The sequence below is a fragment of the Pristis pectinata genome, chromosome 9 (genome assembly GCF_009764475.1).
Source record: "Pristis pectinata isolate sPriPec2 chromosome 9, sPriPec2.1.pri, whole genome shotgun sequence".
Lineage (NCBI taxonomy): Eukaryota > Metazoa > Chordata > Chondrichthyes > Rhinopristiformes > Pristidae > Pristis > Pristis pectinata.
The window spans coordinates 18485339-18498291 of record NC_067413.1 but is presented as its reverse complement, the minus strand read 5'-3'; the positions used below and the strand labels follow the sequence as shown (position 1 = coordinate 18498291).

Here is a 12953-nt window from a genome sequence, read left to right as displayed (position 1 = left end):
AAGAGTTCATCTTTATCATATAAGAGGTTCAATAGTCTTATAACAGCAGGATAGAAGCGATCCTTGAGCCTGGTGATACATGTTCTCAAGCTTTTATATCTTCTGCCCTCTGGAAGTTTACTGCACCACTGCTAGGAAATTTGGATAAGTGGCACTAGCCTTTTCAGCACAATGCACATCAAATTTGATGCTACCTGGAGTGGAACATGATTACTCTGGAGCTTGCACACATCAGTCATTTATAGTGTTTTATTCCCAGAGCAACTCTTGTTTTGACAGCAACCTATAGAAATTGTGTAGCAGCAACCAACAAGGTTTTCCTAGCACTACACTTCACGTAGAGGGTGGTGTCTATCTGCAGTGAGCTGCCAGAGGAGGGGGTAGAGACGGATATAATTACAGCATTTAAAAGGGATTTGGACGGATATTTAGATGGGAAAGGCAGAGAAGGATAGGAGCTTAATGAAGGCAAATGGTTGAGGTGGGCCAAAAGAACCCACTTTTGTGTTATGTGATTCTATGATACCCATTCCACAGCAGCACAATTCAAGGGAGCTTCCATGAAAAGGTCTCAGCCTAGGTCTGGGTACTCAGCTCAGGCAGAACCTGATCACTGACACCTTTTTTCCCCCCTGCACACCATGTACTAGTGAAGTACATGAACAAAATGCCTTTACTAGTACAAGGCCAAGTCAGGAATTCTGGGCCCTGAATGCTATTGAATTTCTATGTAATGGGCCCGCAATCATAGGAGCTATTAGTACACTGCACAATGAGTGATAAATGCAGACATTAGTCTTTTTATAGCTCCTATCTAAAACAACACACATTAGGCCATCCACAGCCCTCTCTGCATTACTTTCTGGTTCTTCATTGGTTGCTTTCCTCTCTTGCTAATGCCTGCTATTCCCAGATTCTTTATCCTCACTGTGTCCTATTCCTTTGTGCATGGTCAAACACAAGAGGGCAGAAGATATAAAAACTTGAGAACATGTACCACCAGGCTCAAGGATCGCTTCTATCCTGCTGTTATGAGACTATTGAACGGACCTCTAATATGATAAAGATGAACTCTTGATCTCTCAGTCTACCTTGTCATTGCCCTTGTACCTTATTTGTCTGCCTGCACTGAACTTTCTCTTTAACTGGAACACCATATTCTGCATTCTATTATCGTTTTGCTTTTGTACTACCTTGATGTACTTACGTATGGAATGATCTGTCTGGCTGTCATGCAAAGAAAAGCTTTTGACTGTATTTCGGTACATGTGACAATAATAAACCAATTACCAACCAATTACCTGTTGTCCAAGCAACAAGTGAGATGTTACTGAATTTTCACTTGATCTGACACTACCACCTTAGGGCAACAGAACAGTCCAAGGGTATAAAAAGTTGGGATGTGGAAGAGGGAAAGAGATGAAAGAGATAAAGGAAGAGACAAAGGGACTGAGGTGGATTGGGGCAGAAACAAAATGTGGTTAGAAAAACAGTGAAAACTTAGAGGACAAAGATCAAATGAAAGCAATAAGATAAATTGGGAAAGAATGGGGGATTGCTTAAAGAGGAGTGATAAAGGTATAATAAATATGAAGAGCAGAATGATGGAAATTACAGATCAGGGCAAAAATTGTCAAAAAGAATTACTGGCGAGAGCAAAAGAAAAACAATAGAGAAAGAGGTGGTAGGGCATAGGGAGAGAAGGGCCAGTAAATCAAAGAGAAAAAAAACTTAGAGGTTCACTAAGGCAAGCTGTTCCCCCATCACAGACATCCTGCGGCTTTTCTCACATGCAACACAAAATTAAATTAAGGTCAGTAATGTTGGCAGCATGGGCTTTTGGTAAAAGATACAAATTACTTCTTGATATAATTATACCTTTGACAGCAGCACTTATTTAGGTGAGTGTTTAGGTAACATTTTTGATCCCTCTCTGGTTGCAGTCTAGCAATTGGATACAAAGCATGATTTTCAAAAGGAATGTAAAGCAAAATTAATTTCTGAAATTAACTTCTTTAAGGTTTGCTCTTAAATTAGTTAGGCACTTATTTACTGTGCAAAAGCATTTAAAATCTGATTTTAGGATTACATCTACTTTCTTCAATGAACCCTTTAAGGTTTAACAAATTGAGTTAATGCCTTGGGCACTTTAACAATACTATGTTTACTTAAGATCAAAATACAAACACATTAATAAATAATAGCCATTCAAAAAGCTTATGGCAATAATTGATTGATTGATGTTCAGAAGTTAACAGGAAGCACAAGGTCATAATGGACCCAGGAGGATTACAATTTAATAGAGTATTTCCAAAAGGAATGAATTTTAAGTGACATATTTTGGGCTTCCAACAAATAATTGATGAATTCTACCACAGGCAGAATCCAGCAAGAAAATTCCTTGCTTTATTCCAATTAATTGAACATGATGATCCATCTCTGAGAACATAAATATGGAAGGCAATATAAGTCCATTTTCTATTTGCTACTTCAACCAATAAATTGCAGCAATATTATCTAATTTCCTTCAAGCTTGTGACCTGATTTAACAAATGCATCAACTACAACTGTACCTTCACACTATTTAGTTCAGAAAATTAGTCAAATAGGTTGTGACTGAATATATAACTGTACAGCAGCTTTCACAGAATCTCAGAAAGGTTGCAGCAGAGGAGGGTGCATTTGGCCTTTCGATCATGCTGATTCTATACAAAAGCAATTTACCATACCCCACTCCTCCACCCTCTCCCCATGGCCCTACAAACTTTTTTGTTCCAAGTGTTCTTTTTTGAACACTGCAATTGAATTGGCCTCCACTACTCCTCCAAGCAATGTACTTCAGATTAGTGGGCAGGTATAAAATGTAGAGTTGGTTTGGACTGGACTCCACTGTGGCCAATCTGGACCTCACCTGAGCCCAAGTATTTAGAGTTCTTTTTCCACCCACTGCCATTGTCTCTCTGTATGAATACCCAGAATACCCATCCTCTCTCTCTCTTATCCACACACACACACACACACAACCTACATCTCTCTGCCCATCAGCATCTGTCTCTCGTTCTCTACATTCAAGGCCTGGTCAGACCCAAACCAACCACAAATGTTGGTTCAGGAAAAACATATACCCAACCTGATCCAAACATGACACATATGGTCTGGTCTGATCAGGCTTGCATCAAGTGGCTGATCTTAACCACTTACTATCTGCTGTCTAGATCATTCATGATTTTGAATACCTCAATCAGATTCCCTCATAACCTCCCCTGTTCCAAGGAGATAAACTCCAGCTTCTTCAGTCTATCATCCCTAGAATTATTTTTGTAATCCTCTTCTTCACTTTCACTCATGTCCTTACATCTTTCCTGAAGCATGACATACCGGACATAATCCTTCAATTGTGGCCAAACAAGTGCATCATGACTTCCTTGCTCTTGTACTTTATGCCTTTATTTATTAAAACATGATGAACATCTCTGCAGTCCAATAAACAATGGTTCACAACCATACTGCTGTCTGTCACATTTGATTTTCTGACTATTCTACTACTGCCCTTTTACTTCAAGGACTTCAACTTTGTTGACAAACCTATTCTTGGTGTGGTATGAAACTTCTTTTGAGAGTCAATATACACCCATCAATCATCAAAAATTTCCATCAAATTCACTAAAATTGGTTCGCCTTTAGGACATCCATGCTGACTTTTCATAAACAATCCACAGTTGTTCAAGGGACTGATTTTTCTGTCCCTGTTTCTAAGAGATTGTCCACTGTTGTGGTTAAACTAACTGGCCTGTAGTGTTGAGCTTATTTGTATACACTTTTTTTAGCAGCAGTCCTCAGGCACCACTCTGTACCTACAGCTGTCTCGAAGATTATGGCTACCACCACCACAATTTCCACCCCTTAGCAACCTCAGATCTATGTGTGTGAATAATTCTACTGAATACTGTATCATATTTCTAATCACGTCCCTGATGCCCCAATATGAAACTACGACTTTCAACATGAAATCGGTAAATATAATTCTTCTTTTTGGGAGCTTTCCCCAATGATTCAGAATGTTACACAACCAATGGAGAACATTCAACCCATCATGCTTGTGTTACTTGTTGCTGAAGCTGTCCAATTAGTCCTGCTTCTTTTCCCTCTCCACTTAACCCAGAAATTTTCTCCCTACTGGTATCAATCAACTTATTATTGAACCTGTTTTCACCAGCATTTTAGGCAAGACTATCCAGAACAACTTACCATTTGACTTAAATTTGTATCCTCCAATAACTTACCCTTTGCCACTGCAAATAGATTCCCCTTTCCTCATCAAAAATGACCATGATTTTCAGCACCCCTATCGTCTGCTTTTCTCTTTTACGCAAAGGAAAAAAGCCTTAATTTCTCTAGTCTTTTAAAGCAGCTGGAGTCTTTTATCCCTAGTATCCTTTCAGAAAATCTTTCTACACAGTCTCCAAAGCCTTGATATCCTTTCTACGGTGTGATGCCCAGAAGTACCACAGAGTCAATCTGGAATCTAATCAGTATTTTATAAAGAATTAACATTACTTCCTTGCTTCTGCACACCATGTCTATATTTATAAAAGCATGGATCTCTTTAAAAAAAAACTCCTCAACTTCTGTCATTTTTAAAAACTCTCTGCTCATGCACACTCCTTATCTTTGTAACATTTAATTTATACTGCTTCTCCATATTCTTGTTACCCAATGAATCACCACACTGCAAATTTCATCTACGTCTGTCTATTTCTCTGCCTATCCACATCACCACCCTCTTCAAAGTTTATTGTGTTTTATGTCATCTGCACATGTCATTCACAAACTTTGACATTTTGTCTTTCATATTCATCTAAGTCATAAATATATATCAAGAGAAGAATACTTGGTTGATAACACAACATTTTTGTCTCATCTAATAAACAGCCATGCCCTTCTACACTATTTTTTCTGTTACTTAATCAATTACATATCAGTTATTTTATCCTATCCAATTTTTTATGCACTGCTTTATCAAAGACCTTCTCATAGCCTACATACACATCATCCGCCCCACTATTCTCATTTACTTTCTCTGTAACTTCATTAATCAAGCAACTTAATCACACAAAATTAACATTTAATAAAATCAAAATACTTCAGACACTCTAAATCTAAAATAAAACCAGAAAATGCTGGAAACATTCAACAGGTCAGTCAGCAAATGTGGGGACAGAAAATCAAAGTTAATACCTCAGTTCATTGACCTTACACTCAAGATATAATAAGTTTTAAACAATGACAGGGTCAGGGAAAGCAGCAAGGCAAGCAAAGAATAACAAGAAATCTCTTTAAGAGATTTGTATTTTAAGTCACTAAGTGACAAGTTTCTGCAACAAGACAAAAGGAATGGCTTTGGGAAAAGTGAGAAAAACTAGTAATGTTTATAATGACAACAGAGTCAGAACCAGCAGTTTTGTGCAAAAAAACAGTTTACAATCTGAAATGGTTAAATACAAAGCTGAGTCCTACAAAGGGTTAAGTGTTAAATTGAGACAAGGGCAAAAACAAATTTGGGAGCTTAACCTTCAAGTTTGTCAATATTCTCTGATTAAAATTACCCATTATAAGTACTGGTATCTTGTTAATATAAGCAAGATGTTTTAATTTGATCATACATTGGTACATGATTTTTTTAAAAAAATTCTATCACATTGATATTTCACTGTAAACTAATTTCTTCGTGGATTGACAGGTTTTTTAATTTTTCATTGTCAGATTGCAGTTGATGCTGACTGCTTTGGCATTTATTGCCCATGCCTAGTTGCCTTGGTGATAGGCCTTTCTCTGGCCGAGTTAAAAGTCAGTGCTGTTTACTTAACATCACAACCTCTCAAATTGTGAGCTGCCTTGACTCTTTATTATCAGGAGATTTTATTGAAGTTCTTATGCAGGAGGAGATTTAGAAAAATATGACAGAAAGAAAAATGGCAAAAGAAATTATCTAATTGAAGCACCAATGGTGCATTTTCCCTCAACAGATAGACTGTAGAACAGGTAGAAAGGAAGAAGCCTGCAACAGAGATATAGAAGAGAAATTCTCTTACTGGTTAGACAATAGATCACAATATACATCAGCTCAGAGTATCAAGTAATGCACATACCTCTGACTGCAACATCTGGTAGTCATTGGAAACACATTTGGTAAAGCTTGGAGGTTCCCAAAATGCGATTCCCTCATCATCTAGGAGACAATTTCTCAGGATTATTCCTGAGAACATCAAAATATTTAGTTGCGGCATTTTTCAACATCAGCATGTGGAAAAAAATACAGCTGGAACTGATATTGAACAATTCTATTAATGGACAATTACATTTCCTTTCCATTTACATGCAAGATTTAGTCCATTCATCAAAAGGCTGAACCTGCCTGGATAAAGATGAAGTTCGGCATGAATGTATCAAATGTTTGTACAGTACACTTCAGATCATCATTTTTATCTTGCATTGTTAAAATAATAGACTTTTAATTACTAATCTAAGATCCAATCTTTCTCCTAACCTGGTAATGATTGAAGGAAAATTCAGCTCATTAAATTGAAATGGATAGCAGTTTCCTTCAGCTGTGAAGCAACATAAGTAACTGGAAAACAATCATGTTATACTGCAGTCCTTGTGATGAAATCTGACAATCTCATGATTTATGCACCCTGTTCATCTTTTTCTTCCCTTTTGTACTCATAACGAAATGCCCTTGGTCCTTGTATGTCAACCTTTGCTCCAATGTTTCTTCATTTATTTTTTTCTGAATAAATTATCTTGGTGCTCTTTTGATGGACAATGATTCAGGCAGGATAATTTGGTGGTCTCACGATATATTCTGCAAATGGTATTCTGTTTTAATTATAATCTCAGATTTATTAAAAGTTTATTGATTTATTGGCTTGAAATATCAATAACAATTCTCTCCAACAATTTTAAACTACTTCAAATTTCAAAGGGCAACACTGCCATTGATACGTTCACTGCTGATGGTTTTCTGAGTCGGGTTAACATTGTAATACCCTCCTAAAGTACAGGCACATTAAACATACAGAAATTTAGTCATGGTATATGATATTCAAAAGCCCAACTGTTTAAAAATATCCATTTGAATTGTGGTTCAGCCAGCTGGTTTCTAAACTTTGGTCACAGGCAACTGACAGAGAATGAGATAGATTGGGCTTGGTGGGCATATGAGACCACAGCAAAAGTGAGGGAGAGATTGAGCTATGGGATGGGCAGATCAGAGGGCCCAAATTGGTGATCCAGTAATGGGGAGAGAAAGATGTAATCCAAGTCAAGGTGGGAGTTTTGTGAGGAGAGATTGACAGAAGGGAAGTATCTAAGCCAACAAGGAGTGCTGTGTGAAAACATTAACCTGTTGGAGCCAACAGCTGCCATTGTCCTTTTGCAATGGGGTTTTCTGAGCCTTGGCAATCCCATCCATTTACTTTTAACTTTAAATAAGTTTGCCACGTTGCTTGATTTAAATATGATAATTAAGTTTACTGCCTCTACAACGGAGGACATTTATAATCCACCAGCATTTAAATTCACAGCAGGTATATTAGGGACGTGATCCCTGAATATTTAGTTCATTCTTTAATTTCTACCCTCCCCCTCAACCAGCGTGGGAGGGGATGTTGATATTAAGGCCAATGCATTTCAGAAAATGTCTGAAAATAATTAACAGCCCCCCTTCTTTCAATAATATTCTTCTAAAATTCAATAGGAGTTTAGATCTCTCGATCACCATTAAGGAGGGAATGAGGCTTCTTCCCAGCTAATTCCTGCCAGCAATAATTACCTGCAGCACTTGGTGGGCAGCTGACCACTGCAGACTCGCCTGCTGCTGTCTTTGTCCATACCATTGAGTTGTAATTTTCCTCCTGACAGTATTCATGAGGTTCTGAAGCAAAAATTATGTCATGGTTAATGTGAATACATTCTGTAAAGCTCCAATCTTAATATGTACCATACAGGAAAAGGGGAACAGGAAGATTCAATTTTTGTGCAAGAATAAACCCTTGATCTTGAAATCTAATGAATTTAAACTTGATAAAGCTTGAATATCATCGGAACAAAATATTCCAGAAACTGGAAACCTGAAATAAAAAGAGAAAATGCTGAAAATACTCCATAGGTCAAGCAGTCAAGCGTGAAGGGAAAAACAAAGTTAAATTGGTAAATTGGTTAACTATTGTCACATGTACTGAGGCACAGTGAAAAACTGTTTTGCATGCTATTCATGCAGATCATTTCACTACAACAGTGCATTGAGATAGTACAAGGGAAAACAATAACAGAATGTAAAATAAAGTGTTACAGTTATAGAGAAAGTGCAGTGCAGGCAGACAATAAGGTACAAAGCCATAACAAGGTAGATTGTGGGGTCAAGAGTCCATTTTATTGAGTTAATGTTTCAACTCAGTGACCTTATACTACAACTGGAAAAATATAGAAATAAACTAGATTTAAAATGCAGAGTAAGGGGGAAAGGGGAAGCTAGAACAAAAAAGACAGTGTTGTTGGCAGGAAAATGACTAAATGAATAACTGTGTAGATACATTTCACTGGGGATAGAGCAAGATGGAATGTACATGAGAACAGCAGAATCATTGTATGAAATTGTTGAAAATCTTGAGTCTATAAGACTGTAATATGTATAATTATAAGACAAGGTGTTATTCCTCACACTCATGTTGGATAGGTTTGGAAGGCAAAGACAGAAGGATCAAAATGGAATTGGATGAAATAGCATTATTGTGGAAACTTGGGGTCATTTCTGTAGAATGATATTCCACAAATTGATCACAAATTCTGCTCTCGGTCTCCCTGATGTGGAGTTTTCAGTGAAATGTTCATTGTTGGTGAGACCACAAGATTATGCCATGTGACTAAATATTCCAGGCCACATTCCAGGATCATGTTTGTAGCATCAAGTGGTAGTGAGAAAAAAATCTTAACCCAGAAGGTGAAATTTGTAGAATTAGAGTGGTGCTAAGTAACAACACAATCAGAAAACACTAGCAGGAGTGTTAAGGTGGGCTCCTTACCATAATGTAGTGTTAGATAGGGTATTAATAGGCAATTAGAGGCACATGTAACAAGTACAATTTGACAATCAAAGGGGATGCTGGATATCCTAAAGACTGGATAAGGGAAACTGGCAAGAGTACTTGGAGGATGAGTATAGAATACATTTAAGCCAGCTTTCAGGAAAAGTATGTCAAGTAATCACCAAGAAAATGCCAATTTTTGATCTAGAATTGTGCAATGAAACAGGGTTAATAAGCAATCATATAATAAAGAATCCTCTGGGGAACGGATTTCATATTTCATATTAATTTTGAGAGGCCAAGTTAGAATGTTGAATTCTCTGTTTAACAAAGCCAAATTTGGAGGGAGGACAGATGAATGGATTGAGATAAATTATGAAAGTAATGAAAAGTATTCAAAAGAATAAATTCTAATTTTAACCAATATAATTATGGTGAAAAACAAAAGGTTCATTGGAAAAGTGGTACAACCGTGGCTAAGTAAATGGATTTGTACGAGGTCAAAGCAGTTTACTCCATTGTCCAAAGAGCAGAAAGCAAAGAATAAGAGGAATTTATCAACACCATCCAGAAAATGGTGATGAAGACGAAGTAAACAGAGCACCGCTATTAAGCAGCAAGGAAGATAAAAAACAGTTTGCAAGAACTTTTAGAAGAAATTAGTGAAAGTAACTTCAGAGGTATTGACAAGAGAAATTATAGTCACAAATGAAAAAAATGGCAGAAAAAATAAACAAACAGTAGAAGACACAAGACCTAGACCCTTTTTTGGAGTGTTAAAAATATCCACTCACATAGTGTGACACCCAGTCAAAAATTAGGAACAGCGCTAAAGTGGTTTACATCCAACAAACCCACGCATGAAAACAAGAACTGTGCAGCTGCAGACAGGACCACACCCGACTGAACAAAGCTGGAAACACTTAGCTGTGTACCAATGACAGGAGAAAAATCTTTAAAGGACACTTCCTGTGGCTGTCAGATGGCAGCGACATACATTATGGAAGAGATAGGAAGCTGTACCACTGCAGGGGACACTGAAGCCCAGGTGAAAGGGATAACATCCAGAAGGAAGACCCTGTGAGGTATGGGGGTTGAGGGTGGACAAGGAGGTCAAACTGTGACAATGTTCTTCACCTCTTATTTAGGCAAAGGCAGCTAGGAAATAGGATGAAGGATGTGATTGCACTTGAGAGGGTGGAGAAGAGATTCCCCAGAACACTCTACACAAAAGATGCATTTCATTGTGTGTTTCTTTGTACACGTGACTAATAAAGATATCTTATCTTATCTTGTATTACCTATGGAACAAGAAAGGCACTGGAGTATGTTAAGTTTACTGAAATATCTCATGATTTTTGATGTTTGAAACATTTACTTCTTTCCCTGCAATAAATAATTCTGAACATTAGCACAGCTGAATAGTGTCCTTTTTTAGAGCAAGTAACATCCTTGTGCATTCAAAATTGACACTGGTGCGGCAGGGTTTGGCATTGCTGCAGATCTTGTAACACCTCAGCCAGAAAGGTTGCCAACTGAGTGCTGTCAATGTTGTCACCACTGAAACATCAATGAAATGAGAATCTCCACAGCAAAATATTAGGGGGGACAAAACACCCTGTTGGTTTAAACACACTCTATGAACCTTGGAATGTTTGTGCACAGCCTGCAGTGAATTCTGAAGCTGCTCAGACAGGTCTCCTGATGTCAGTAGAGTGTCCCTTTAAATGAATATAAAAATCTGCAAAATACCATTACATACTCCGAGTTGAACTGTGAACTTTCACCCAGGGCTGGAAGTTGCACCCGAACCCTCCAGTTTGTGTGTTAAGAGAAGAAATGTGTGTTGCATGACTCAGTCACAGAGTCGTACATCATAGAAATAGGCCCTTTGGTCCATCATGTCCATACCATCCTTTTTACCCATCTACACTAATCCTATTTGCCCGCATTAGGTCCGTATCCTTCAGTATGGCTTGCCTGAGTCAATATGCCTTGCTTATGTAAATATCTGTCTAAATGCCTCTTAACTGTAATGACTGCATTTGACTCCACCACCTCCTCTGCCACTGAGTTCCAGGTATCAACTGCTCACAATGAAAAATCTCAAATCCCCTTAAAAACTTTTTCCTCTCACCTTAAACTTAGGCCCTCTTCTTTTTGATGCATCTACCATCAGAAAAAGATTTTGACTATCTACCCTTTCTGAGCTTCTCATAATCTTAATTATTTCTATCAGCCACCTCAGCTTCCTTTATTCCAGGGAAAATAAGTCCAGCCTACATCTTTAGGTACTTCACTGCCACCAAGAAAATGTCAAATCCAGTAAGGACGGCACATAAAGGCACCCCAGCCAATTTCTTGATGAGCACTATTTCACACACATATGATTATTAGCACTGTCTACCCCAGGTATAATCATTTCTATGTGTGAATTGCAGACGAAAAAGGAGTGTTTATGAATCAATAAAGCTTTAACTTAATGGCAGTAATTGGGTATATTTAAGGGTGCAAGTACATTTAAGAATGTAAGGAACTAAAAGTAATTTTCATGAAAGAAAAGTTAGAGGAGAAATTACTTGCACTAAAAACTTACAAATCCCCTTATGTGCACCCGAGGTGATGGCTTTAGATGGTGAATATATTAGATAGCGTCCAAAATTCAACAGAATCTTGAACAGTCGCCTGAACTGGACGGTGATAAATAAAGCTGAAGGAAAACATGGAACAGTAGGCCGGTTATCTATTATTTATAACATGTTAAATGTTGCTTGGAAATTCACAGGATTATGCTGGGTCAGTACAGTTTTGTGAAATCTAAAATAAAACCAGAAAATTCTGAAAGTGCTCAGAGCATCAGTCAGCATCTGTGGGAGAGAAACATAAGTAACTTGTCAGGTCACCCTTCTTCTAGTGCTGTTAAAAACATCTCAAACTAAGGGTCAGAGATTTATCTAAAGGGCTGGCATTTAGGATGGGGATGAAGAGCAATTATTTCATTCAGAAGGCTTTGAAATGTTCCTGTTCTCCACTAGTAAGGACCATGACGCCTAATCAAAATTGGTAAGTTATTCTGCACTGAAGATGTCAAGAGTTCTGGGGATAGTATTGGATAGTTGAGTTTGATCTTGCTGAAAAGCAGAGCATTCTTGAGAGGTCAGTTTGCCTTCTATTTCACATATATTTCTTATATTATGTTTTGATGACAAAATGTTATTTCACTCTCTCCTCTTGGTCCATTATGAAAAATTACCTGTCACAGTTTAAAGCCATAGCTAAGGAAAAGTTTTGGACTTTATTTGAGACTTTGACAGGTAGGCTCTTATGGGTACTCATTAGGAGCATTGGGATTAACAGAGAGCAGTTGAAGAATAACAGCCAAACTCATGAACATTAGATCTATGTGCCTTTGTTGAATTCCCCAGCTGAGTTTCAGCACTGTGGAAATCATCACATCTATGACACAAATATTTTCCATTGGCTCAGAAAAGTAGATGGCAACACATCAAAATTCACAGCAAATGCAGGTTGGCAATATTACAACAAATTTTACAAATGGCTCTGAGCAAATCCTAAGAGTGATGCATTTGCACATCATCTGCTTGTTTATTCTGTAACATGTTCAGTATGATAATTCACTCCCGAAACCGTATTCAGATCTGTATTTTTGAAAAATGCAAAAATCTGGATATTGAAAGGACTCTACCATTATCTGGATATTGAGGAATGGAAGGGGATATAGATGTGGCATAGTCGTGGAGTTTAAAAAAAAACATGGGTCTTGAGGATACAACCTTAATGCAATCAGAAAAATTGCACCCAACACTGCCCATTTTGCTTTGGTGAAGTTGAATGTGCATTTCCATG

The 12953-nt window shown here is 37.6% G+C and overlaps 1 protein-coding gene across 9 annotated transcripts in view; it reads right to left on the bottom strand.

Moving 5' to 3' along the window:
- The window catches only part of adgrb1a (adhesion G protein-coupled receptor B1a), a 410472-nt gene that overhangs the window by 203869 nt on the left and 193650 nt on the right, over positions 1 to 12953 (bottom strand). For all 9 annotated transcript variants that reach the window (XM_052022801.1, XM_052022802.1, XM_052022803.1 and 6 more), the window contains 2 exons: positions 7835 to 7936; positions 6150 to 6256 (listed from right to left, as the gene is read on the bottom strand). In XM_052022801.1, coding sequence (XP_051878761.1) covers positions 6150 to 6256; positions 7835 to 7936 — 209 coding nt within the window. The remainder of the gene's footprint in view (positions 1 to 6149; positions 6257 to 7834; positions 7937 to 12953) is intronic.